The 27,868-nt window shown below is 54.4% G+C and overlaps 1 protein-coding gene across 4 annotated transcripts in view; it reads left to right on the plus strand.

Moving 5' to 3' along the window:
- Window positions 1-497: 497 nt before the first annotated feature.
- RPS6KA1 (ribosomal protein S6 kinase A1) overlaps window positions 498-27,868 on the plus strand; it is a 46,891-nt gene continuing 19,520 nt past the window's right edge. Inside the window, exons 1-11 of one of the 4 annotated variants that reach the window (XM_021668315.2) lie at window positions 498-728; window positions 7,413-7,457; window positions 17,100-17,216; window positions 18,041-18,122; window positions 22,770-22,850; window positions 23,017-23,096; window positions 24,229-24,335; window positions 25,398-25,435; window positions 25,780-25,922; window positions 26,327-26,397; window positions 27,344-27,432. In XM_021668315.2, the coding sequence (XP_021523990.1) occupies window positions 666-728; window positions 7,413-7,457; window positions 17,100-17,216; window positions 18,041-18,122; window positions 22,770-22,850; window positions 23,017-23,096; window positions 24,229-24,335; window positions 25,398-25,435; window positions 25,780-25,922; window positions 26,327-26,397; window positions 27,344-27,432 (916 nt within the window). In that variant the 5' untranslated portion in view covers window positions 498-665. Of the gene's footprint in view, window positions 729-7,412; window positions 7,458-12,869; window positions 13,686-16,082; window positions 16,274-17,099; window positions 17,217-18,040; window positions 18,123-22,769; window positions 22,851-23,016; window positions 23,097-24,228; window positions 24,336-25,397; window positions 25,436-25,779; window positions 25,923-26,326; window positions 26,398-27,343; window positions 27,433-27,868 lie in introns of those variants that run through there. The other 3 variants (XM_064363517.1, XM_012440047.3, XM_012440046.3) reach the window with 3 other exon arrangements.

The raw sequence follows: 27,868 nt of genomic DNA on the forward strand, positions 1-27,868 counted from the left end.
GAACTGCTGGAGCCTGTCTGGGCCTGGGGCACAGTGTTAGCTTCGGTGTAGGGTAGAAATTAGTAGAGGACAGGGGATTTCCAGGGCTTGGTGAGGTGAGGGCCTGAGGGGGGCGGATCCCAGGCTCCTTCCAAGCCTCAGCCTAGATCGGGCCCAGGAACCCAGTGAGAGTGTGTGTGCTGGGGGCGGGGATAGGGGGCTTCCCTCCGGTTGGAAGAAAGAACATCTGGGCTGGGATTCCAAATGAGCTGAGCGGGGAAGAACGGTGGCCGCAGCCTGGTGTGCGCAGGGGTATACCGCTGGGAGGGAGGAGCCAGCAGGGCCTCTCGGGCGGAGCCGAGCGCGGGTCGGGGGCTCGCGGCGGGGGCGGGGCCGGCGCTAGGGGCGGGGGTCCGCGCTGGGAATGCCGCGCCGCGGGGGCTGGGGTGGGGCTTCTCCGGCCCCGCCCCCGCGCAGGTAGCCAATGGGCGCGGCGGCGCCTGGTGACGGAGGGAGCCGAAGTGCTAGTGCCGCGGCGGCGGCGGCGGCGGCGGCGGACGGCCCAGCCGGAGCTAGAGGGGCTCGGGGGGCGCGGCGGTTCGGGTTCCAGAGCCAGGGATCCCAGGACCCGGGAGGCGGCGCAGCCGGGGCCGCCGGAGGAGCGCGGGCGGCCCGGCGGCGGCGCGATGCCGCTCGCCCAGCTCAAGGAACCCTGGCCGCTCATGGAGCTGGTGCCGCTGGACCCGGAGGTGAGTGAGCGGGGCGGGGGACGGGCGCCCGCGGCCGGCTAGCCCGGATCCTCACAGGGGCGGGGCGGCCCGAAGCGCGGCTGCAGCCTGGCGGGCGCCCGCGAGGGCGCGAGTGCCCTCCGATCTCTTGCCCACTGTCCGGCTCCACCCCCCTATGCCCTGGGTGTGCGTGTGCCAGGGACAGTTCCGCCAAGCGCCGAGTACCTCCCCGCCATAGCCAGGAGAGGGGATCCTATGGGGCGCTGAGATCTGGCTCACTTCACCCCATACCTAGGACCCGTCCCAGCATCTGTCCGGAGCTGTCGGAGCTTCCTCCATTAGTGCAGACCTGGAAATCTTCAGTGCCAGATGTCTGGGTTTCTACCATAGACAGGGGTCATGGGACCCCCCACTTCTCCCGGGGACCTCCCTCAAGAGATCCCTGCTTCTCGCTTCACCGCTGCTGAGCCTAGAAGGATTGCCCCTCTTGACCACTGGTGGTTGTGGAATGTGGGATGGCACCACCCTTCTGGGGCTGGAACTCCTGGTTTTCTTTGCCCTGAGGCCAGGGCCAGAGGACACCTGTGTCCCCTACCCCGGGCTGTGGAGAAGAGAGTGGGAAAGAGCCCTTAGACCTTGTGAAGATGATTCCTGGCAGGGCGTGAGGGGACCTTGGTGTCTGTCTCCCTTCTTATGCCCCTTCCGGTAGGAAGGGCTGGGCCTTTGGGGAGTTTGGCTTCTGCCAGCCCAGACTCCCCAGACAACCCAGTTCCTTCTCTCCCAGAAGCAGCTCCTGTCCTCCCTTGAGGGCTCTGTGGCTCCAGTCGCTAAGTGTGCAGAAAGCCAGCTCTTCCTGTGCCTTTTGACCCCAGAGTCAAGGTCAAGCCCTGAACTAGCTCTTGGAAAACTTCCTCCTTAACCTCTTGCTGGGAAGGCAGCAGGTGATATTCTCCTTCCCAGGTGGTTGTTGGGGGTATGCAGGGAGGGAATGGAGACCTCATTTGAGCCCAGGAGCTGAGATGACTTTCTCCCAGCTCGGGCCTGGAGCTCCTCCCTCAGTCCCCTCCTCTGCCTTCTCTTACCTAGGGCAGCCACCACATGTCCTGCCTCAGGACCACAGGCTAAGATCAGAGTGAGCACCCAGGGTCCCCAGCCCCCAGGGTGTGCTGCCCCTTTAAAGGGATGGCCGACACTGGCTATCAGAGGGTGGGCGCGGCAGGATTAGGTAACCAACCTGAAGGCGCAATTTGGAGTAAATTGCTCTGGGATTCCTGCCATGGGGATTTTACAGGCACTGCTAGGCTGCTCAGAGGTTCTCTCGCTGACTCACCCTCTGAGGTGAGGAACACTGCCCTCTGCAGCCCCTGTATTGCCACCCCCTACTAGGACTTGGGCACCAGGGCCTGGGGGTGGTGCTTAGAGGTGGATTCCTTTGCCCAGGCAAGCCCCTGGGACCAGTCCTCCAAAGGGGAAGGTAGGGCTGGGAGAGGCTGGGGAGAGACTTTATGCTGATAGGGAGGGTGGACACCCAGAAGCTCAATCCGCAGTCCAGGGCACCACTTCCTGCTTCTCCTTAGGGAATCCTGGAGCAGGGGCCAGCTTCACCAGGGGGCCAGGTTTAACTGGAAAACTCATCTCAGTTTTGAGTTCTGTAACACCTGAGCTCTGGGAGAGGCGAAGACCAGCAGACTTCCTGGGATTGGTGGGGCAGGGAGATGCGATTTCCTCAGGAGCTTTGCCCCAGAAACGCTGTGTGATCCTCAGTCAGTCCTCAGCCTGTCTGGGCCTCTGCTTCTCCAGTGGCAAGTGCTAGGTTCTAGCCGCCACTTCCTGGGCCTGACAGGGTGCAGAGTGCTGAGTACTGTGGTCTGGTCCCCTCTCCCGCAATCCTGGAGGTGCCAGGTGACTGGGTGTGATTGTTTGGGTAACAGGAGCCACAGGGCAGCCACGGTGCAGGTTGGGCTGCTCTCACTGGAGAACAGGGCCTCGCTGTTTTTAGTCCAGGTGACAGGTAAGTGATACAGCCGCCTGACCTGCAGGTATAGGCACCACTGTTGCTGGCAGCTCCTAGCCAGGAAGGAGGCAGGTGAGGGGCTGGTGGGGGGCTTTTCGCAGAGACCTAGCATCTGGACTGCCCTGCCCTCCCATCATGCTGCTGAAAATGGGCTGCTGGGAGGCAGGGCCTGGCCTAGGTGCAGCCTTGGTGGAGTAATCTATGGGAAGTGTGTGTGAGGATTCTGCCTGGTCCTTCCTTGGCCCTGTTGAAGGCAGTGGCCTTGTCCCCAGGCCCAGTTTTGCCACATACAGAGCTTTACTCTGTGCTATCCATTCTGTTTCACGAATGTCACCTCACTTTAATTCTCACAACAGCTTCTCAAGGTAGGGATTATTACCCCTGTTTTCAGATGGGACAACTGAACTCAGGCATATGTGTTAATGTCAGAGCCAGGATTGGAACCAAGATCTCTCTCTGTCTTCCACCAAGTGGGAGAGAGGCTCAGAGATGGGGAAGGATTGGAGCCACCCAAGCCCAGGTGGAAGGTGCTCCAAGAGAGGCTCCGGATGTTGGCAGACTCGTCTTATCCTGCAGGGCCCTTGTCCAGTCTTTGCCGAAGGCTGGCAGTGCCAGCTGGCCCTGGCACCTGGCCCCCAGCCTCCAGCAGTGAGCAGAGCTGCCAATGCTGGGCTCAGAACCCAGCTCCTGGGGCTGCTTCCTGCCTGTGGGGCACGTGCTGTCCTTCTCCATCTGCTGCCCAGCTTCTCCAGATGCTGCCCTGGGCCCCTCTTTCCAAGACAGAGCTGCTTGGGTGGGAAGGAAGGATGCTGGCTGGAACCCATTTCCGACATCTAGGAAGTGGGGGCAGTGGTCTGTGGCCCTGGGCATCTGTCCTATGAGCAGTGCTCTCTGAGGAAAAGGGAGGAGAGTGGGTCTCTATCCTCTAAGATGGCCAAAGGACTCCTAAGACAAGGTCCTTCATTCAGTACTCTGCAAAGTCAGCATCATTGTCCCCATTCAGTCATTTATTTAGCACCTATGTGATAAGTACTATTTCAAACAACAAGGTGCAGATGTCAGCAAGACACACCTGCCCTCGTGATACAGATGAGGAAACTGAGACTTTATTTATTTATTTATTTATTTTTTGAGATGGAGTCTTGCTCTGTCACCAGGCTGGAGTGTAGTGGCGTGATCTTGGCTCACTGCAACGTCCATCTCCTGGGTGCAAATGATTCTACTGCCTCAGCCTCCTGAGTAGCGGGGACTACAGGTGCACGCCACCATGCCCAGCTAATTTTTGTATTTTTAGTAGAGACGGGGTTTCACCATGTTGGCCAGGATGGTCTCAATCTCTTGACCTCATGATTCGCCCACCTCGGCCTCCCAAAATGCTGGGATTACAGGTGTGAGCCACCGTGCCTGGCCGAAACTGAGACTTTAAAAAGTGATATGAGGCCAGGTATGGTGGCTCATGCCTGTAATCCTAGCCCTTTGGGGGGCTGAGGAGGGTGGATCACCTGAGGTCCAGAGTTCAAGACCACCTGGGCCAATATGGTGAAACCCCATCTCTACTAAAAATACAAAATTAGCTAGGCGTGGTGGTGCATGCCTATAATCCCAGCTACTTGGGAGGCCAAGGCAGGAGAATTGCTTGAACCCAGGTCGGGGGGTGGGGATGGAGGTTGCAGTGATCCTAGATGGCACCACTTCACTCCAGCCTGAGCAAAAGATTGAAACTCTGTCTCAAAAAATAAATAAATAAAAATAAAAAGTGATATGACAGACCCAAGGGCAGAATAAGTGGCTGGCAGAGCTAGGATTAGTGACTGTATCTTTCTCGCTGCACAGCTGTGTTCTTTCCACCATCCTATGCAGCAGTCGGGCCAGAGGGGCAGATGACCCAGGACCCAGGCTCTGAGCAGAAAGCCCGCACCCCCCAACCCTCCTACCCCTTACCAGTCTGTTCTCCAGGGCTGCCTGTTTCTCTGCTCTCACAGGTATGGAGTTCTATAAAGATGATACTCAAGCCAGAGATTCAGGGAATGGAGGCAGCCAGACTGCCCGAGGGGTCCCCTAAATCATCCAGGTCACTGCCTAAGAACCCACACCTCTGGGTACACCAACCCCTTCTCCCCTCCCTCAGTAGGCTTGCAGCCATATGACTTTGGGTTATGGTCACATGTCTGCCACCTGCCTACTGAGGGACCTCCGGTGAGTCCCTTAACTCTCTGAGCCTCATCTGAAAAATAGGAGTAATAGAACGTGCTCTGACCTCCTTGCTCTGTTTGCTGGGTTGAACTTTCGTTGGGTAAACCACATGCCAGAATCTGGCTGGGTGCCAAGGAGTTGATGATGGACAAACCATGGCTCCTTCCCGAGTTAACCTGCAGTGTGCTTGGTGCCATGGGGGTAGAGAGGAGGGAGGAAGGAACTTGAGGCTCTGTGGACAGGGGTGACATTTGAATTCAGTCCTGATAAAAGACCAGGACTTTACCAAAGTGACAAGTCAGGAAAGCCTTTCTTGGTAGAGGGAACCCCCATACGAATGCTGGGGATATGAAATAGACTGTTCTCAGGGTCTCTGGTTGTTCAGTTTAGCTCAAAAATAGGGCCCGATGATAACAATGGCTATTGTTTTTAGGCCAGTTACATGCCAAGTGTATATATTTATAGGCATTATTTCATTTGCTTCTTGCAACCACCAGCGAGGTACGTTACTTTGATCCTCATTTCACAGACGAGGAAACTGAAGCCCCAAGAAATGAACTAATCTTCTAGGGATCATGCAGGTGGTAGAAGCCAGAATTTGAACCCACAAGATCAGGTTGCAAAACCTACATTGCTAGTTATTGTGCTGAGCAGTTGAAGATGATGACCTTGAATTTTATGCTAAGGAGCTAGGACTTTATTCTACAGGCAATGGGGCCATGGAAGGGCTTGGGGCCTGGTATATACAAGATTCTCAGCAAATGTTGACTGAGTTGAGTGCAGTAGTTGCACTTGATTTTAGGAATGATGAGGGTTTGGAGTGGGGAAGGCTGAGGGGCAGGGAGCTGGTGGGTTGGCTGTTATGATCACCTGCAGGAATTATGTCAAGAGTCTAGGTGAAGTGGAGCTCAGTCTGTAAAAGCATCCCTACCCCAGCCCAGTCCCTGGGCCCTGACCAACCCATCCCTTCTCCCCAGGCTGCTGAGAGATGACAGTGTGCGTATGGATTTGTGTCTGGAGGGGCCTGTAGAACATTTGGCCCCTGTGGAGAGATTAGGGGCATTAAAGGGGCTCAGGGGGCAGGATGTCCTGGGAGTGGCAATGGGGAGCTAGCTGCTCCAGGGGCAGGGAGATTATGTAATGGGTAGAGCACAGCTGTGCCTGCTGCTGCCAAGCAGGGCTGCAGCTGCCCCATGGACCCAGCTCCTGGCTCCAAAGTCCAGACCTGATCTAGAGTGGGCCTTCCTAGCTGTTGGGAACCTCCCGTCGGCCTCACCACACTCTCCCTGTTTCAGGAGGGGTGGGGCAATTTCTTTCAGCTTCCAAATGCCCAGATAGGGTAGGTGACTCACCTCACATCACACAGGAAACAGAGGGGCTGGGTTTGATACGCCCCAGGGTATTTAATAACCACCTGAGAGTAAAGTCTGGAAGCTGGAAAAGGCGAGACTGCCCAGAGTGGGGTTCTGGGCTGTTTTTCAGCTGACATTTTTTGAGCACCTCTGGATTTGGGACCAGATTTCAAATCCCCACTCACCAGCTGTGTGACCATAGGCATCATCACACAACTGGTGAGTGGGGATCCCCTCAGAGCCTCAGTTTCCTCCTCTGCCACATGGGGCTAGGGCCTACTTCCCAGGGCTGTTGTGAGGATTAAATGGTGCCACAGGTGTGAGGCACTGAGCCCAGTGCCTGCCATGTGGCAAAGGCTCGGAAGAGAGCAGCTGTTAGCACCAAGCCCTCATCTCTGCCCTCCCGTGACTCTCCGTTTATTAGGAAAGGCAGGCCTGTGTGTAAATAGTCCCTGCAGTGTGACAAGTGGTACAATGAAGGCTAAAGTAATGGAGGCAGCAGTCATTCTGCATGTCCAGGTTAGGGAAGGGGGCCCAGAGTAGGGCAAGACAAGGGTAGCCACCATCTCTGGGCTGCACACTTCCTAGGCTCTGTCTCTTTCTACCCTTGCAGCAACTCTGGGAAGTCAGTGTAACTACCCCCATGTTACAGATGGGGAAACTGAGTCCTCTCACAGTTTTTCCTCTCTTTTTACCCTTGCAGCAACTCTGGGAAGTCAGTGTAACTACCCCCATGTTACAGATGGGGAAACTGAGTCCTCTCACAGTTGACTAGTTTGCACAAGGTTTGTATCTGGCAGAACTGGAAGCCACATATGACCGTTCCCTTCTCCCTGGGAGGAGGTGACATTTGAACTAAGTCTTCAAAGACAAAGTGTTTGCCAGGAAGACAGCATGAGGGACAGAATGCTGGCCCCTGAGAATGTTCTGCCTGAGTCAGGAGGGGCCGTTGCCAGAATACTTGGTCCCTACGCCCTCACTGTGAAAGTGGAGGTGGAGGGGACCCACCCAGGACTCCTGCCCCTCAGCCATGGCTTCCATGGCTATTGGGAGCAACTAAGTGTGGGGGTACCCCACAGAGTCTATCTTTCTCCCAAGCGTGTTGAGTTCTGACGGTGTTCCCCTAATCTCCTTTCTCTTTTCCAGAATGGACAGACCTCAGGGGAAGAAGCTGGACTTCAGCTCTCCAAGGTGAGGACCAGGGCCAGTACCCTGGCGAGGGGCTGTGGAGGGTCCTGTTTGCATGGCTTTGGAGGAAGTTGAGGGCCCCAGCCTCTAGCCCCTTTGCCCAGCTCAGCCGTCCTTCTCAGGGCCTACCAAATCCTTGTGGCAACCCTGGGCATAGAAATCACTTGTTCCGGCTGGGCATAGTGGCTCATGCCTGTAATCCCAGCACTTTGGGAGGCCGAGGCAGGCGGATCACGAGGTCAGGAATTTGAGAACAACCTGGCCAATATAGTGAAACCCCGTCTCTAGTCTCTACTAAAAATACAAAAAAAAAAATTAGCCAGGTGTGGTGACAGGCACCTGTAGTCCCAGCTACTTGGGAGGCTCAAACAGGAGAATCGCTTGAACCCAGAAGGCGGAGGTTTCAGTGAATGGAGATCGCACCATTGCACTCCAGCCTGAGTGACAGAAAAAAAAAAGAAAGAAATCACTTATTTCAACCTTCCTATTTTATAGGTGAGACGACTGTGGCCCACAAAGCGTCAGGAGCAGAATCCAGACCAGGGCTCTGGTTCCCTATCACCCAGACCAGGACGCCCCTGTGGTTTATTTATTCACAGAATTTGGGCTGGCTCTAAGGAGCAATGGGAGGGGCTGAGGCCAGCTGTGCTGCTCCTTTTGGTAGAGCTGTACTTGCCAGGTGCCTGGAAGTGAGCATCTGGGCATGTGAGCTGGAAAGGGGGTGCTGGTGGGCTCTCAAGACTCACCAGGCCCATTGTCTGGCATGTGGCACTCATGCCACTTCTTAGAGCTTCCACTTCCCAGTCTGAGGCTCATTCCCTCACTCCTGCTATCTCTGCTTCCCCGGGCCCCTTCCTGCAGCCACTTAGCCCCTGTTCCTGACTTTGTGTGCTGCCAAAAGCACCAGGGACTAGGTGACAGCAGTGTGACCTTGAGGAGGTTCCTTGTACCCTCTGGGCCTTGGCTTTCTCATCTCTATATTGGAAAAGACCACATCCCCTTCACAGAGTGGCTGTGGGGTCACAGGAGATGCTGACTCTGGAGAGCTTTGGAAGCTGCCGAGGCAGGGACAGAGCATGGACTTTGGTGTTAGAGCAAATCTGGGTTCCAGTCCTGGCTCCATTCCCACCACTTAACCAGAAGCTCTTCTCTCTTCTGAGTCTCAGGTTCCTGAGCTGTAAGTTGGGGAAATAGTGCCTGTCTCACAGGAGCAATATGAAGGATGATGAGCCTGGCACACAGCGGCTTCCGCACCAGCACCGTGAATGCTGAGTATCGCTCAGCTCAGCTCTCTGTCAGCGGCTCCACCTTCCAGGCCTGGGTTGGCTTGAGCACCAGACCTGCCATAAGCTTGACCTTTGGGATGGATTCAGAATTAGTCCTGATGTTTACCTTGGCTCAGCTTCCTAAGATGAGGTGACTGAGCTGGGTAGGGTAGGGCAAGTGAGAGAAGTAGGCTCCCACCCACTTCTCTGTGGGTTACTGTGGCAACCTTGGACCAGCAGAGGCCAGTAAATAGTGCGGACTGGGCCCTTTGATTTATCTCAGCCCGTGTCTGGAGAATCTCCTCCCACAAAGGAGCTACCTCTTGTTGCCTAGTAACAAAATGAAGAAGCTGTAGGTTCCGAGTGAAGAAACAGGGTGTTCAGATCTCGGGGCTGAGGTTCTGGGGGTTGCAGAGGACCTTCAGCATTTAGGGACCTGTGCTGAGTACAGCTTCTCACCTCAAGAACTAGAGGGGCTGATTGGGAAATGGCAGGAATTTCCCAGGCAGGTAACCTTTTGCTTCCAAGCCTATGAGTCTTGCTATAGAGCAGAAGATCCTGGGGTGAGAAGGGAAACAGGGCTGGAGATGGATGGGACAGGGAATCTCGAATGCCACTTAAGAAAGAGAAGGAACTTAACCTATGCCTGGCATCATACCGGGGGCTTTCCGTTTAGTTGTCACTACATCCTCGGAGGTAGATTGTTACTATTCCCATTTTACAGATGAGAAAGTTGAGGTTGGACATCACATAGCTGGTGGGCAATAAAGTCAAGTCTTGTTTGGCTTCAGGGTCATTTCTCAGTCCAGAGAGTCCTGAGTGCTGAAGAGGAGGAACATTGGCTTTCTGTGATCCCAGGGGGTACCAGTCCTGGGCACCTGCTCATCCGTCTGTCGCCCCAGCTGCCAGTGTCCCTAATGCCCACTTCTGGGCTTAATACACCAGGGGGCGCTCAATGTGTGGTCTGGACCTCATCACTTTGTGCAGTGGAATGAGCTGCAATGGGCCACGTTATCCTTAATCAGACATTCGGTGCACCCTGTTGTACACGGGAGGGCCTAAAATGAAGTCAGCATCCCCCACTCTCCAGGAACTCCCAATCTTTGGGCAGAGGGTGGAGACAGGAAAGCCATGTGGTAGGTGCTATGATGGGGCAAGAGCACAGCTGTGGGCACACAGAAACTCTGCTCTGTGCCACGCCCTGTGTTGGGCAGAGACATATACCACCACCTTCCAGGTGCCCATATTTCTCTCTAGCATGACGAGATGAGCATGTTCCCGGGAAACCCAGCTTATGGCATCTGAGTTCAGGACTGAGTGTGAACCAGAGACGTGGTCATTGCTGTGCATGGCAGAGGAAGAAGAGTTGGGGTAGGCTCTAGGGCACAGGCCACGTTCCCTGTAGAGCTGGCATTTGGCTGGGCCTCGAAAGGCAGGATTTGGGCAGCTAGAGAAAAAATTGGGCCTTCCAGGTGGAAAAGGGGCAGGGAAGGAAGTCAGGGATTCTGAGTTCAGAATCCTGCGCGTGTTTTTTGTTTGCCTTGTAACCTTGGGTAAGTCACTTGCCCTGCTGAGACTCGGGTTCTTTCCTGAAAAATTAAAGGAGAATAACACCTACTTCTCAGGGCCACCTGGAAAAGAGAATGTGGTGTATATAAATTAAAGTATCTAACAAGGCTTGTGGCACAATATTGCTGTTTAATGCTTGCTTATTTTATTCATTTCAGGCAGAAAGCAGGATTTGGGATTTGGGATTTGGGATTTGGGTTTTAGGAGCAATAGTGTGGACAGCCATCCAGGATCCAGACAACTCTCTGGATCCCCTCAGCACCTAGGTGCATCTGGTACCCTCAGGCACACCAGAGCTCCGTTTGCCCTCCCTCCCTTCCTGGGAGTGGACTGGGCATTCCAGGCCCCCTCCCCCAGCTATCTCCGGAGCTGGACCCCTTTGCAGCGCCTGCAGGTCTATTTTGAGAGCTGAGCATCTCCCCTCCCCTCCTCTCTTCCTGTTTATGAAACCCTGATCCCTCCCGGATCCCTCATGCTCCCCTGGCCAGAGCTTAGGCAGGATGTGACTGTGGACTTCAGGGAGCCTCGGGCAGCCTCAGGTGTTGGGAGGAACTTCCCTTGGCCTGGCCAGAGAAGGCTAGCCACCCTCCTAGTACCTGGGGCCCTGTGGCTGGGCTCTGTCCCTTCAGCCTGTCCAGGGGAGACCCCACAGCAGTAAGACTATCTAAGTAAACCTGGGAGAAGTTCTGTTTCCAACATCCCCTTGTCTCTGTGGCCATTTTGCTTCTAGAAACAATCTGAGAGTGAAGCATATTGTTCTAACGTTCATTTTACAGAGGAGGAAACTGAGGTTCAGACAGGGAAAGAGATTTGCCCTGCGCACTCAGCTAGTGAGTGGCCAGTTCTTCTGACTTCCCACCCTACCCTCCTGGCCTTAAGCCCCTTGCTCACACAGGTCTTTCTCTACATGGAGTGTCTTTTTTCCTCCTTTCTGCCTGGCCAACACCTGTTCATCCTCAGGACCCAGGTGGGCTGCCCCTCTCTGGAAGGTCTTTCCTGACCTCACCCACTGGCAGATAGTCACCACCTCTGAGCACCCACAACACCTCAATTATGGATGTCTCAGGACAGTTGCGGATTTTTGGGTTGGTTTTGTTTTGAGACAGGGCTTCCCTCTTGCCCAGGCTGGACTGCAGTAGCGCAACCACAGCTCACTGTAGCCTTGACCTCCTAGGCTCAAGTGATCCTCCTGCCTTAGCTACCAGAGTAGCTGGGACTACAGGCGCACGCCACCATGCCCAGGAGTTCAGCACCAGCCTGGGCAACACAGGGAGACCCAGCCTCTACAAAAATTTTTTTAAAAATTAGCGAGGTGTAGTGGTGCACACTTGTCCTCCCAGCTTACTCCAGAGGCTGAGGTGGGAGGATCACTTGAGCCCAAGAGGCTGCAGTGAACCATGATTGCACCACTGCAGTCCAGCCTGGGTGACAGAGAGAGATTGTCTTAAAAAAAAAAAAAAAAAAAAGCCAGGCACAGTGGCTCACGCCTATAATCCCAGCACTTTGGGAGGCAAGGTGGGTGGATCACCTGAGCTCGGGAGTTCAAGACCACCCTGGGCAACATGGTGAAACCTTGTCTCTGCTAAAATACAGAAAAATTAGCCAGGTGTTGTGGAGTGCACCTGTAGTCTCAGCTACTCTGGAGGCTGAGGCACAAGAATCACTTAAGCCCGGGATGTAGAGGTTACAGCAGTAAGCTGAGATCGCGCCACTGTACTCCAGCCTGGGTGACAAGAGTAAAACTCCCTCTCAAAAAAAAAAAAAAAAAACAAAGGCTGTGTGCAGTAACTGCTCGATCAGTAGGAGGCACACTTACTAGCATCTCTCCATGTCAGTTCTGACCTAGTGTGGGAGGCCAGCTCCCCCTCAAGGCTGCCAGGGAGCTGTGGACCCCTCCTTGCCTGCCTGGAGGCATGCTGGGAGATGCATTGAGGACATCTTTCCTACCTGAGGGAGGGCCCTGCAAATGCTGCCAGCTGGGGAAGGGGCTGTTGGTGTCCGTTAGGGCCAGGATTAGCAGGTGGGCTTGGCTACAGCTGGCAGGGTGGGGACCCTGGAGACCAGGGATCAGGCTGGGGGGCTCTGAGCTTCTCTTCCAGCTGCCCTGTAGGAGGAAGTAAATAAAGAGGAAGTGCCTATGGGGGGGATGGGGCAGGGACCAAGGGATGTGGGCTGGTGGCTGTCCTCCCCCCTCCCGCCACCAGAGGCCTCATGGCCCACATAGCCTTCAGCAAAGGCAGTTCTGAGACTGTTTCCTTCCTGTTGCCCCTTCTGGTACCCTGCTGGCCTCAGAGGCTACTGTGCACCGGGCCCCTGGTGTATCTCCGCCTGTGACTGGAGAATCTCCTTCCACAAAGTAGCCACCTCTCTACCTTCTTTCTTTGCATCTGAGGGACCAGGGGTTGGTAGGGACGGTGAGCTTTGGGGCTCTGAGGGCTGCCCCAGCCTCCAAACTCGTCAGAGGAAGCTGGAGCGCAATGAGAGGCTTGGCCTGAGGGAGGCGTCTTTCACAATCTCCCAGCAGCATCCACCCTCAAAGACTGCAAGGACAGGGAAGGGGAAGTCTGTGGGGGCATGGGGGTGTGTATTTCTGCATAGGGTTGTCTGTGGACAGGGTTTCCGATCATCAGCTTGAGTGTGTGTTTGTGTGTGTGTCAGTTCCTGTGCCGTACTGGTGTGAGTGATGAAGTGAGGCCACATGGAAAGGGGCTGGGCATGGTCAACCCCTGCCTCATAGCTGCCTCCTGTTCCTCTCAGACCTCTGAGAGGTTCTTGGTCGGGCTTTCTGCCCACCTCACCCGTCCTGGGGCTTAGTACTGGCAGCCTTCTTCAGGGCAGCTGAGCAGGGCAGGACCGGGTACATTGGTGCCTGCTTTTTCAGCTGCCATTCTGGGCGGGCCTAGCTGGGGAAGGATGCTATAGGGGATATAGTATCTAAGCTCTGGGCTGGACAGTCAGACAGGAGCCTTTGCTGACTTTTGCCCCACGTTCTCTCAGGCCCCCCTCTCCCCAACGTGGATGTTTGCGGGTGCTGAGATGCTCACTGTGTCACTGCCTTATCACCTTGTGACTTCTGTCTCTGCTCTTGTCTCTCCTCCTTAGAGTCAGAGGACATAGGGAGGAGCATGCCCCCGGGCCTGCCCTGGGCTCGTGGGCTTGGGGTCTGCAGTGTCCTCTCCTCTACAGAGGACACTGACCCGTCTTCTGTCCCTCCTCCCTGCAGAGGGAAGTGAGAAGGAGGGGGGCCAGGGACCCTGCCTTCTGGGCCAGGAAGGCTAAAAAAAAGCAGAAGTAAGAGGAGTAACGGGGCCCTCTGGCCACTGGCTTGAGCCCCACCATGCAGGCCCCGGCAGATTTCCCCAGGGTTGAGAGAGACTTGGTTCCCTGTCCCAGAAAGGTGAGCAGAAGAGTGGCCTGTCTCCAGCAGTGTCTGTCACTGTGACTCTGGGCAAGGAATGGGTTTGGGGGCGGCTCTGTCCCCTGGGGTTTCTGGGTGGTTTCCTGCCTCTGTCCCCAGGGAGTGCTCTCAGTCAGAGGCAGGCAGATGAGGCGGGGCTCAGGTTTCAGGGTGGGGTGTGCAGGTATTGCTGTGTGGCCTTGGCCCCTCTCAGTCCCTCTCTGAGCCAGGCTGTCTGCCTGTCTCACCAGGAGGTTACACTCAGGGGTCTGATTTGACTGCAGCTTTCTGGTTTTTTTGTGGGGTTGTTCCACCCACTCCTTCATCTGAGAGGGTTAGGTATCTTCCCCTGAGATAAGATTGTGTCTCCGAGGGCCAGGACCTACTGTGGGAGGTCCCAGATGGACCCTAGTGCTGAAGGAGGAGGGGGTTTGGGCAGACGTGATGGCAGGATGTGGCTCTGGGTGACTTACCTGCCCACCCTTTCCTGGCACTTGACGCCTGCTGACCCCATGCCGGGCAGAAGCAGGGGAGGTGCTTGGGTCCAAGCTGGCTCTGCCACTGTTTGCTTTGAGCCTCAGTGAGTCACTGTCTTCTGGGCCTCAGTTTCCTGTTCCTGGAATGAGGATAACGGTTTTTAGGATATGATCAGAGTTAAAGATACCAGATTGCACTCAGGAGATAGTCCTCTCAGCCACTATCTGGACCCCCTCAGGTCCTGGCATAGGAGGAAAATCCTAGGGAAACGGACGACCTCAGAGGTGGGTCTCCAAGAAATATCAGACTGTTCTCTTGAGTTTGTACACCCCAAAGTACACCCACCCCAAGTACAGCAGCAAGAACCCACAGTTCCACGCTTAACCCCTTCCTGGGGATCCCAGCCCTGCTGCCTGCCTGTGTGTCTGCCGGGTGTCAGACCTATCTGTCCTAGGTGTCTGCCAGTCTACTTGGGCCTCACTGACTCTGGCTGTTTCTCTTTGCTGCCTACCTGTGTCTGTTGGGTTCCAATCTCTGTCTCCACTTGATAAGTACCTGCCTTCACCTGTTGGGCACATGTCACATGTTAGGTGCCTGTTGTTCATGTCCCCTTCTGTCTCTGCCTGTTGGGTTTATGTCTTCATCTGTCTCTGCCTATTGGATACATGTCCCCTCTGTCTCTGCCTGTTGGGTTTATGTCCCCTTCTGTCATTGCCTGTTGGGTTTATGTCCCCTTCTGTCTTTGCCTGTTGGGTACATGTCCCCGTCTGTCTCTGCCTGTTGGGTACATGTCCCCTTCTGTCATTGCCTGTTGGGTACATGTCCCCTTCTGTCATTGCCTGTTGGGTACATGTCCCCTTCTGTCATTGCCTGTTGGGTACATGTCCCCGTCTGTCTCTGCTTGTTGGGTTTATGTCCCCTTCTGTCTTTGCCTGTTGGGTTTATGTCCCCTTCTGTCTTTGCCTGTTGGGTACATGTCCCCGTCTGTCTCTGCCTGTTGGGTACATGTCCCCTTCTGTCATTTCCTGTTGGGTACATGTCCCCGTCTGTCTCTGCCTGTTGGGTACATGTCCCCTTCTGTCATTGCCTGTTGGGTACATGTCCCCGTCTGTCTCTGCCTGTTGGGTTTATGTCCCCTTCTGTCATTGCCTGTTGGGTACATGTCCCCTTCTGTCATTGCCTGTTGGGTTCATGTCCCCATCTGTCTCTGCCTGTTGGGTTTATGTCACCATCTGTCTCTGCCTGTTGGGTACATATCCCTTTCTGTTTCTGCCTGTTGGGTACCTGTCCCCGTCTGTCTCTGGCTGTGGGGTACATGTCCCTTTCTGTCTCTGCCTGCTGGGTTTGTGTCCCTATCTGCCTACACACATTGGGGATGAGCTTCTGTCCACCTCTGTCTGTTAGATATGAGTCCCTTCCTGCTGCTTCTTGTTGGGTACGTGTCTCCATCTGTTTTCTATTGGATATGAATTTCTCCTGCCTCTGCCTGTTGGATAGGTATCCTTATCCATCCCTGCCTGTTGGGTATGTGTTCTCTCCTGCCCCTGACTATTAGATGCCATTCTTATCTGTTTCCACCTCTTGGGTGCCTGCTTCTGCCTGTTGGGTGTCTCTCTTCGTCTGCCTCCACATATCAGGCACCTGTCTTTGCCTGTTGGGTACCTGTCTGCTGTTGGGTACCTGTCTGCTCAGCAGCTGCATTGGCAAGGGGCTTTCCCTTTGCGGGCCGCTGCAAAGGGAGGATGGGGGAATGGCCAGAGGGCAGCCCTCAGGCACTGGGGAGAGGGGAGAGAGGAAGGGAACGTGGTGAGGGTGTAGGCCTGGAGCTGGGAAACCACAGACCCTGAGTGATTGGCTGCCCTGGGCCGGGCCCAGCCCCCGCCCTTACCCTGCACATCCGCCTTGGTCCCGGCCACCTCCGCGGCAGCCCCGGACGCTGCCTGCTCCTGCCATGGTGCCGTGGCCCTGCTGGGCGGATGGAGCAGGATCCCAAGCCGCCCCGTCTGCGGCTCTGGGCCCTGCTCCCCTGGCTGCCCAGGAAGCACCGGCCCAGGATCAGCCAGACCTCTCTGCCTGTCCCTGGCCCTGGCTCTGGCTCCCAGCAGGACTTGGTGAGTGTGCCCGGATGTCTGGTCCTGGCCTGGCTTTGTCCCTCACAGCAGGTGCCTGGGAAGCTAGCTTAGTACAAGTTGGCTTTGGTCTGTCCTGGACCTGCCAGGGGTGACTGGACCCTGCCCAGACTTGCTTCCTGGGGAGGTGAGGAGGCACTTGAGGGCTTCAAGGCAATACCAGCAGATTGGAGGGAGGGTAGAGTCCTGGAACGGTGAGGCTGTGGCAAGGCGCTTCTAGTAGGTTTGTAGGAGGGAATTTTGGGAAGATGAGCCACGGAGTCTCCGGCCTTAACTCTGACCTGCCCCAGGCCGGCACTGACCGAGTCGATTGGGGAGTTTGGGTGACTCTTGGGTCTTTGTGCACCTCAGCCCTGTCATTACTGACCAGAGGGATCCCTCATCCTATCCTAACCAGGAACGAAGGCCCAGCTCTACCTCCCCATATGAGAACAAACCTACTTCCTATTGTGGCAAAACTAAAACAGCAGTGGGAGGGAAGCCCCACGGGCAGACCTGGGACAGGTCTCTGGGTCTCAGCCAGAGTCAGGTTGGCTGAGCCTGGCCATGCCTGGGCATCCCTTTGGGCCTAACCAGGCCAGAGCATCAGGAGCAATAGGAGCGGTGCCTCTTCTGGTTTGACCTCGCCAACCTTTGAGGCCCTTTTGAAATTGATGTCCCTGGAGGCTAGCCCTTCAGGGAAGTCGTCTGTTGGGCCTTTAGGTCCCGTCTGCAGCAGTCTGGTGGGAAGGGACTTGGGCAGGGGGGGACATGCCTCCTGCTGCCCAGATGGGGCCCACTGTGCCCACCAGCTCTATCCCTCCATCAGGATGAGGGCGTCCTCAAGGAGATCTCCATCACGCACCACGTCAAGGCTGGCTCTGAGAAGGCTGATCCATCCCATTTCGAGCTCCTCAAGGTTCTGGGCCAGGGATCCTTTGGCAAAGTGAGTCATGAGCCCATGGCTATGAAAGCAACATTGGTCATGTTGGAGGTGGGGGTCAAGGGTCACCTAGGGGCCCAAAGGATCAGAGGTCACCTTGGTACCCAGGGAGAGCAAAAAGGTCAGTTTGGGGCTCAGAGAAGATACAGGTCATTGGCCAGGCGCGGTGGCTCATGCCTGTAATCCCAGCACTTTGGGAGACTGAGAATGGGTGAATCACGAGGTCAGGAGATCAAGACCATCCTGGCCAACATGGTAAAAGCCTGTCTCTACTAAAATACAAAAAATTAGCTGGGTATGGTGGTGGGCACCTGTAGTCCCAGCTACTTGGGAGGCTAAGGCAGGGGAATTGCTTGAACCCAGGAGGTGGAGGTTGCAGTGAGCCAAGATTGCGCCACTGCACTCCAGCCTGGTGACAGAGCAAGATTCTGTCTTAAAAAAGTGAAGAAGAAAAAAAAAAGGCTAGATGTGGTGGCTCACGCCTGTAATCGCAGCACTTTGGGAAGCTGAGGCAGGCAGATCACCTGAGGTCAGCAGTTCAAGACCAGCCTGACCAACATGGAGAAACCCCGTCTCTACTAAATATGCAAAATTAGCTGGGCGTGGTGGCGCATGCCTGTAATCCCAGCTACTTGGGAGGCTGAGGCAGGAGAATCGCTTGAACCTGGGAGGTGGAGGTTGTGGTGAGCTGAGACCACGCCATTGCACTCCAGCCTGGGCAACAAGAGCGAAACTCCATCTCAAAAAAAAAAAAAAAAAAGGTCAGCCTGGGCTCAGCCCTCTCCCATCTCCCATCTTATTCCCTGCTTCCTGTTCTGCCTTCTCAGGTCTTCCTGGTGCGGAAAGTCACCCGGCCTGACAGTGGGCACCTGTATGCCATGAAGGTGCTGAAGAAGGCGACACTGAAAGGTGAGTAGGGATACCTCCCTGTGCAGAACCCAGGCTGGGCTGAGGGAGGCAGCCCACACTTCAGGGACCTTGGGTCTGGCAAGGAAGACAGCTCTGTCTTCAGAGCACCTAGTTCAAAAGCGGAGAAACAGGCCTATGTCTCAGCCATCCCTCCCTACCCAATCCCCTTCCCCTAAGCCAAGTGCCAATGACTGTGGCTGTGAAGGTCTGGAAGGTAGTAATAGCGTAAATGCATGGCCAGGTGTGGTGGCTCATGCCTGTAATCCCAGCACTTTGGGTGGCTGAGGCAGGGGGATCACGAGGTCAGGAGTTTGAGACCAGCCTGGCCAAGACGGTGAAACCCCATCTCTACTAAAAATACAAAAATTAGCCAGGCATGATGGCATGTGCCTGTAATCCCAGCTTCTCAGGAGGCTGAGGCAGGAGAATCACTTGAATCTGGGAGGCAGAGATTGCAGTGAGCTGAAATCTCACCACTGCACTCCAGCCTGGGCGACAGACTGAGACTCTGTCTGAAAAAAAAAAAAAAATGGGGTAAATGCAATGTGTTTTTCAGGGGAGGGACCCTCAGATACCAAGCTGGTCAGGCAGAGGCGTTCTGACTGTTGGCAGGGTTGCTTCACGATGCTAGAAGAGTCTGAGGGAGACCTCTGTGGCCTCTAACTCATGGGCCTGAGAGAAGGGCGTGAGTAAAGAGGCAGGGAACCCAGGGAGGCAGCTGGGCAAGGCAAGAGAGGGTGAGTCCAAGCAGGACCACAGTGCTAGATAGCAGAGAGGTTCAGAAGGGAGCCCAAGCCAAGGTCAGAGTTCTGGGGACTCACAAAGGGTGTGAGGATGGTCGGTAGTGGGCTTTGGGTTGGACACTGGCCACCTGGCCTGGGAGCCAGTGTGACCAACGACCCGGTGGAGTCAGAGCCAACTGCCCTTCCTCGACCATCTGCCAAGTCTCCTTTTAATAAAAGTCAAGGCCAGGTACAGTGGCTTACACCTGTAATCCCAGCACTTTGGGAAGCCAAGGTGGGCAGATCATGAGGTCAGGAGACTGAGACCATACTGGCCAACATGGTGAAACCCCGTCTCTACTAAAATAGAAAAAAATTAGCCAGGCATGGTGGTGCATGCCTGTAATCCCAGCTACTTGGGAGGCTGAGGCTGGGGACTCGCTTGAACCTGGGAGGTGGAGGTTGCAGTGAGCTGAGATTACGCCACTGCACTCCAGCCTGGCAACAGAGACTCCGTCTCAAAAAAAAAAAAAAAAAAAAAAAAGCTGGACATGGTGGCATGCACCTGTAATCCCAGTCAGAGCCAAGTCCTAGCTGGGGAGGTAGTGGGGGCAGTAGGAGGTGTCAGCTTTTTTTTGTTTTTTTGTTTTTGTTTTTTGATACAGAGTCTCACTCTGTCACCAGGCGCCAGGCTGGAGTACAGTGGCACAACCTCGGCTTACTGCAACCTCCACCTCCCTGGTTCAAGCAATTCTCCTGCCTCAGCCTCCCAAGTAGCTGGGACTACAGGCGCGCACCACCACGCCCAGCTAATTTTTTTGTATTTTTAGTAGAGACAGGGTTTCACCATGTTGGCCAGGATGGTCTCGATCTCTTGACCTCGTGATCCGCCCGCCTCGGCCTCCCAAAGTGCTGGGATTACAGGCGTGAGCCACAGCGCCCGGCGAGGTGTCAGCTTTAAGGGTGTTATGGCTGGCTTTGGTATCCTAAGGCCAGCCTGGTGGGGGTGGGAGTCATCCCGCAGGAGGTATGGTGGGAGCTTCAGAGGGAGGAGAAAGATGAAAAGCCTGGGTCCCTGCTGTGAAGGGCTCACAGGCTGGGCAGGGGAGGCTAAGCCCTGACGGTGCGGTGCAGCCAGTGCTGTGACTGGTATGCAAGGATATCGACAGGCTGAGGAGCTAGGAGTGGTGGGGAAGCCTCGCAGAGGGTGGGCTCAGAGGCCAAGTGGACACCTAAGGAGCAGTAAGCCTCAAAGGATGAGTGGACTTCTCCAGACCAAAAATGGTCAAGGAAGGGGAGCCTGGGAAGGAGAAGCTTTTGCCTGAGCTGAAGTGTAGAGGTGGTTTGAAAATGTAAGGTAGGCTGGGCATGGTGGCTCACACCTGTAATCCTAGCACTCTGGGAGGCTGAGGTGGGTGGATCACTTGAGGTCAGGAGTTTGAGACCAGACTGGCAAACATGACAAAACCCTGTCTCTACTAAAATACAAAAATTAGCTGGGTATGCTGGGGCACGCCTATAGTCCCAGCTACTCAGGAGGCTGAGGCACAAGAATCGCTTGAACCTGGGAGGTGGAGGTTGCAGTGGGCTGAGATCGTGCCACCGCACTTCGGCATGGGTGACAGCAAGATTCCATCTCAAAAAAAAAAAAAAAAAGAAAGAAAATGTAAGGTGACTAAAATAGCGAACTCTGGTGTGGTCCTTGTCATATCTAGTGAGGAAAATACAAAAAATAGAGGAAGGGGCCTCTGCAGTGAAAAGTGCTGTGAGGGAGCCAGCTCCTGCAGCTCTGGTGCTCACACGGAAGGTGTGTTGGAAGGCAGCTGCAGCTTCTACTTGTAGCAAGGCCCAAGGATTGTGTCTGGTACAAGACTCTGGAAAGACGTGCAGGAGGAGCACATTGGCCAGGTCTCCTAAGATAAGCAGCTGTGGGCATCAATTCTGGATTGGCAGTGACTAATGAATAGAATTCATACTAGATGGGTGGACTAGTGGAATCTTTGGGACTATGAGGCTCTGGAGGAAACTGCTAATCCAGTACATGGAACAAAACAAGAGTTTTGTACTGTGAGTTGCTCAGAAATTCTGTCTGGTCTTAGTAAGCACTCCCTAGCCTCCCACATCTCTTTTTAATAAAAGTCAAGGCCAGGGCAGTAGTTCATGACTGTAATCCCAGCACTTTGGGAGGACAAGGTGGGCAGATAATTTGAGGTCAGGAGTTCAAGACCAGCCTGGCCAACATGGTGAAACCCTGTCTCTACTACAAATACAAATATTAGCCAGTGTGGTGGTTCGCGCCTGTAGTCCCAGATATTCTGGAGGCTGAGGCACAAGAATCGCTTGAACCCAGGAGGCAGAGGTTGCAGTGAGCCAAGATTGTGCCACTGTACTCCAGCCTGGGTGACAGTGAGACCTTGTTTCAAAAAAAAAAAAGTCAGAGGGCACATGAGAAGTCTCAGTCAAAGGATAATCAACGTATCATCATTGTGGTAAACTTGAAATACAGTGCCCAAAATGAACCTAGGCAGCCAAGTCTAAAAGCCTGTTCCCCCTGCCCCAAGATGGAGTCTTGCTCTATCGCCCAGGCTGGAGTGCAGTGGTGCGATCTCGGCTCACTGCAACCTCCGCCCTCCAGGTTCAAGCGATTCTCCTGCCTCAGCCACCTGAGTAGCTGGGATTATAGGCACACGCTACCACACCTGGCTAATTTTTGTATTTTTAATAGGGAGAAGGTTTCACCGTATTGGCCAGGCTGGTCTCAAACTCCTGACCTCAAGTGATCCACCCACCTCAGCCTCCCAAAGTGCTGGGATTACAGGCATGAGTCAATGCGCCCAGCCCAAAAGCGTGTTCTAATCAGACTAGTGAAATCAGTAAAACATGATGCTTGGTGGGCTTCAATAAATTTAGAAGGCAACTGAAAAAGAGAAAAGTGCCCCAAAGGAGAAGCATAAACAGTGTAAGAAACCAGAAGACCCTAACTCAGCTTGGGAAATTAAGGAGTGCTTCCTGGAGGAGGTGAGGCCTGATCTGAGTCAAAGAACCTGCTGAGAGTCAGAACTGCCCAACAACTTTTTTTTTTTTGAGACGAAGTCTCACTGTCACCAAGGCTGGAGTGCAGTAGCACAACCTCAGCTCACTGCAACCTCCACCTCCCGGGTCCAAGCGATTCTCCTGCCTCAGCCTCCCCAGTAGCTAGGACTACAGGCACGTACCACCACACCTGTCTCTAATTTTTTATTTTTAGTAGAGACATGGTTTCACAATGTTGACCAGGCTGGTCTTGAACTCCTGACTTCATGTGATCCGCCCACCTCAGCCTCTCAAAGTTCAGATTACAGGCATGAGCCACCTTGCCTGACCACACAACTTTTATTCTTTAAAAAAAAAAAAACGGATATGAAGGGTGCCCACCCAGACCCAAACCTATGCATGGTTCAGGATTTTAGGCCCAGGGAATCTGCCTCTCTAGCTCCCCAGGTAGCTGTTCTTACCAGCCCCCAGACTAGAATTTGGGAATTTTTATGCCACATGGAGAGCGGGGCTGGTGAAGACATGCCAGGAGGAGGTGTAGAGGCAAAGTCTGAGGATCTGGAAAAACAGGGCACCCAGGGGAGCAGGTTGCTCAGACTGGCTGATTAACAGCCCTTGATGGGGAGTGGTAGGAGAAAGGACCAGAGTAATGGGCCAGGTGCCAAGGCCCCAACTGTGGGCACTGCTGTGAGTGATGGGGGCAAGGAGCCTTCCTGGCTCCTGGGAAGGAAGGAAGAAACCTGAGGATTGAGTGTCCCCAAAGCCCTGAGTGAAGACGCCTTAGGAGCTCAGATGTGGAGGAACAAGTGGAAAAGAGAGCCCTTAGCAGGGGCTTGGGAGTGGCTGTGTTGAGTGTCTAGCCTCCTGGTGACTTCCTTTCTCGTCTATCTAGTACGTGACCGCGTTCGGACCAAGATGGAGAGAGACATCCTGGCTGATGTAAACCACCCATTTGTGGTGAAGCTGCACTATGGTAAAGCTGCAGGCCCTACCTAGCTCCCACCTCACCCATCCTTCACCCTTGCCTGTGGGTCTGTACACTGTCCCACCGCCTGCCTGGCAGGCCAAGGGAGCCGGGGCTGGAGGAGCAGGTCACAAGGTCCCACTGACTCTACCATTGCCTTTTTCCCTCTCCCCAGCCTTCCAGACCGAGGGCAAGCTCTATCTCATTCTGGACTTCTTGCGTGGTGGGGACCTCTTCACACGGCTCTCAAAAGAGGTGAGCTGACATCTACTGCCAAAGAGCCCCGGGATAGAGCTGGGGAATGACAAGGCCCATCCAGGGCCCTGTACAGAATGTGTCCAATATGGCCTGAACCTGGAACCACCCAGGCCTGCCTAGCAGCCCCTGGCCCAGAAAATACACTCACCCTGGGATGGAGGCCATACGCTGGCAGGGCCTCTGAGAGTTTCTCCCAACAAAACTCCGGGGAACTAAGGGTTCCTCTCACCTAAGCACCTGCATTCTTCCAGGGCTGCTCTGGACAGAGCTGTGAAGATTTAGGAGAAGCCCAAAGTCACCCAGAGAGCCAGAGACTTTAGCAGTCATGTCCCACATGTCATCCAAAAGGATTTTGAACCAATAGAAAAGGATTTGAGCTAGAAAATGAGACCATTCATACAATTCAGACTTTAAAGAGAACCCAACTTTTAACAAATTTTTTAAATTGTTATTTTAATGTGTGAATAGGTAATCTATTTATATGATTCAAAAGAAAAATATGAAGAAGTCTTCCTCCCACCCCAGGCCCCTCTATCCTCATCCATGGGTAAACATTTTTATTGGTTTCTTTTTTTTTTTTTTTTTTAATAGACGGGGTTTCTCCATGTTGGTCAGGCTGGTCTTGAACTCCTGACCTCAGGTGATCCACCCGCCTTGGCCTCCCAAAGTGCTGGGATTACAGGCGTGAGCCACCGTGCTGAACCTTTTATTGGTTTCTTGTTTAACCTTCCCATGTTTCTTTTGCAAACAAATCCGATATATGTTCTGAATTCCTACCCCCACTTTCTTATGTAAAAAGTACTATTCTGTATACACTGTTCTATACCTTGCTTTTTTTCAAGATAGTATATCTTGGAGCTCACTCCATATCAGGACATGGAGAAACTCCATTATGCGGGGGAGACAGCTTATTCCAGCCTTTCCAGCCCTTTTTGTTTCTGAACAATGCCACAGTGAGTGACTTGCATCTTAGTCATTTCATACTTCAAATCCTCTGTATGACAAGAAGGCTAAATGGCCTGGGTCCTCCCAGGGTGGCCCTTCAGGACCAGGAAGCTGCTGACTGCCCAGTGCCCCAGCTCCTAAGGAAGAGGAGGTCTCTGCTAAAGCCCCCTCCTGTCTGTTGCAGGTGATGTTCACGGAAGAGGATGTGAAGTTTTACCTGGCCGAGCTGGCTCTGGGCCTGGACCACCTGCACAGCCTGGGTATCATTTACAGAGACCTCAAGCCTGAGAAGTGAGTGAAGCATCCAGCCCCACCCAGCCTCCCCAGGGGAGGCCTCTTCTAGAACAGGGCCATCCTGAGGTGGGTGGGCATGGCTTTCTCCAGGAACGTCCCCCTCTCTTGGGTAATCTGAGGAATGGGTGAGTGGGGTGGGTGGTAGCGGCAGCTGCCCAGTCACTAATGCTACCATTACCAAGGGCCAGGTACATTCCGAGCAGGTATGTTCCCCACCTTTTTTGCTAATCTAATGTGACATCTGAGATGCTACTACCTTTAAAGGTCTTTCCTTGATATAGCCCTCTAGAATTTTCCCTAATAACTAACTACCCTTGGCCAGGTGCGGTGGCTCATGCCTGTAATCCCAGCATTTTAGGAGGCCGAGGCGGGCAGATCAGCTTAGGTCAGGAGTTTGAGACCAGCCTGACCAACATGGAGAAACCCTAAAAATATAAAATTAGCCAGGCATGGTGATAATACTATAGCCATATAATAAAAATAGCCAGACGTGCCTATAATCCCAGCTACACGGGAGGCTGAGGCAGGAGAATCGCTTGAACCTGGGAGGTGGAGGTTGTAGTGAGCTGAGATCGTGCCATTGCACTCCAGCCTGGGCAACAAGAGTGAAACTCTGTCTCAAAAAAAAAAAAAGTGTATATATATATGTATCTACCGTTAAATGATAACTAAGGAGCCAGGGGCAGGTGGTGAGTTGGAATAAGATCTGGCTTTAGTGTTAGGCAGCCCTGTATTCAAATCCTGTCTCCACCTACTAGTTAGACCTACTAGCTCAATGACTGTAGAGCTACTTAACTGCCCTGAGCCTTAGTTTCCTCATTCGCAAAATGGAGCCCTAACAGTACCTACCTCACACAGTTGTTTCAAGAATTAGCAAAAACGATAGGCAACATACCCGCGTGACACTGCCATCACCCTGCAACACCCACCCGGTCATCAGCGAGAACTGGGCGGAGCACCTCCTCTGGGCTGAGCCCAGCTCCCACAGCCCTGTGGTGACACCACCACCCACTCGGTGGCCACAGCTGAGGGGCCCTGACCCCCATTCCTCTATTACAGCATCCTTCTGGATGAGGAGGGCCACATCAAACTCACTGGTGAGTGGAGGGCGCCTGCCCTCTTGGGCCCCAGGGGAGGGCAGAACAAGGTCCTGATAGGTCTCGGCTGAGTGCTGGGGGCTCATTCTTCCCGAGAGGCTGTGCCAGTTACTTGGAAGTGGTCAGAAACCCAGGCCTCAGACTTGGAACACCCTCGGTTGGAATCTTAGCCCCTCATTGTGTAACGCTGGGGAAGTCACCTGACCTCTCAGGGCCTTAGCTTCCTCCTGAGTGTCATGGGGGTTATGCCTTCCAGCCTCTGGGCACAGGGGTAGGGTGTGCAATGGGTGGCAGCAAGGAAGGCAGGGATCCTGAGATGTGTCCTCCTGCCCTCCTTGCTGTAGACTTTGGCCTGAGCAAGGAGGCCATTGACCACGAGAAGAAGGCCTACTCCTTCTGCGGGACAGTGGAGTACATGGCCCCTGAGGTCGTCAACCGCCAGGGCCACTCCCACAGTGCGGATTGGTGGTCCTATGGGGTATTGATGGTGAGTGCCCAGACAGGGATAAAGGATCCCACCCAAGCCTCTGGCCTCAGTCTCCCCGTCTGTACAGTGAGGGGGTTGATCATCTCTAGGGCTCTCCCGGTCTCCTCTCACAGCCATGCTGGCCTCACCCTACACACAGCTGCAGTTTTCTTCCTTGGAAGGATCCCAGGCTTGACCCCATTTGGGACACGCCTAAGTCAGTTCTGGGCTTCTCTCCAGCCTCATGCCCCCACTGCTGTACCTACCTGGTGGTCTGGTATTCAAGGCAAGAGGGACAGACATAATTCTTGCTCCAGGTGGCCTTGGATGACCCTGGGACTAGGGCAGAGGGGCCTAGATGGGAGGAGGTGGGAGGTGTGGGGGAGTCAGGGATCAGCGCCTGAATAGACTTTTGTCCTCTGCAGTTTGAGATGCTGACGGGCTCCCTGCCCTTCCAGGGGAAGGACCGGAAGGAGACCATGACATTGATTCTGAAGTAAGCCCCAGCCCTGCCCTAATAACAATGGACTCTCCCGGGCCAGGCGCGGTGGCTCATGCCTATAATCCCAGCACTTTGGGAGGCCGAGGCGGGTGGATCACGAGGTTAAGAGATCGAGACTATCCTGGCCAACATGGTGAAACCCCGTCTCTACTAAAAATACAAAAATTAGCTGGGCATGGTGGCGAGTGCCTGTAATCCCAGCTACTCAGGAGGCTGAGGCAGGAGAATTGCCTGAACCCAGGAGGTGGAGGTTGCGGTGAGCCGAGATTGCGCCATTGCACTCCAGCCTGGGTAACGAGTGAAACTCCATCTCAAAAAAAAAACAATGAACTCTCCCAAGCCCCAGGCCCCAGGCCCAGTGGGGGTCAGAATATTACCCTGTCCCTGCCTCAGATTCCCTCACTAATGAGACACTCCTCTGGATTAAACATTACACCTTCCAGGCCGGGCGCGGTGGCTCACGCCTGTAATCCCAGCACTTTGGGAGGCTGAGGTGGGCGGATCACAAGTTTAGGGGTTCAAGACCAGCCTGGCCAACATGGTGAAACCCCATCTCTACTAAAAATACAAAAATTAGCTGGGCATTACAGGTGGCACATGCCTGTAATCCCAGCTACTCATGAGGCTGAGGCAGGAGAATTGCTTGAACTGGGACCCGGGAGGTGGAGGTTGCAGTGAGCCAAGATTGCGCCGCTTGTACTCCAGCCTGGGCTACAGAGTGAGACTCCATCTCCAAAAACAAAAAACAAAAAAGATTATAACTTCCAGAGCCCCTCTTTCCTCCATGGGGGCCTGTGGGTGGGCTCCCTGAATTCTGTGGGAAGTAAATTAGTGGATGGCTTGTCTAGACTGAGCTGGGAACTGGGCCTGGACAGGGCTGGGGGAAGATGGGGCCTCTGGGGCGGGGCTCAGCCCTGATGAGTCCCGGGGGCTGTTTCAGGGCGAAGTTAGGCATGCCCCAGTTTCTGAGCACTGAAGCCCAGAGCCTCCTGCGGGCCCTGTTCAAGCGGAATCCTGCCAACCGGCTCGGTAAGTAGTCCCAGCTCAGGGGAGGGGATGTGGCGGTGGGGAGCTGGGTACAGCTGCAGCCTAGGCCATGGGGCCACATCTGGGCTGAAAGGGGCCGTTGTCCTTTGTGTGGGCAGACAATGCCGCAGGCCACCCTGCCTTCTGGCTCCATGTGTGGTGTTGTGGAGCGGGGGGTTGACCTGTGTGTAGGGGGAAGGCAGGAACTGAGTCATCCCTACTCTCTCTGGGGACAAGGACAGAGGCCCCCACACAGCTTCTCCGCCAAGGCTGCTGGCACAAGAGGAAGAGCATTAGCTCAGGAGTCAGAAGGCACAGGTCCCAATCCCGCCTCTGTGTCAGGTCCCCACTGCCTGGCACGAAGCAGTCCCTCCATAAATATTTGTTAAACAAATGAGGCCATTTATGAACTAAGTGACCCCAGGCAGGTGACTTCACC

Source organism: Aotus nancymaae, unplaced genomic scaffold (assembly GCF_030222135.1).
Source record: "Aotus nancymaae isolate 86718 unplaced genomic scaffold, 86718_ANA_hifiasm-v0.15.2.pri h1tg000053l, whole genome shotgun sequence".
Taxonomy (NCBI): domain Eukaryota; kingdom Metazoa; phylum Chordata; class Mammalia; order Primates; family Aotidae; genus Aotus; species Aotus nancymaae.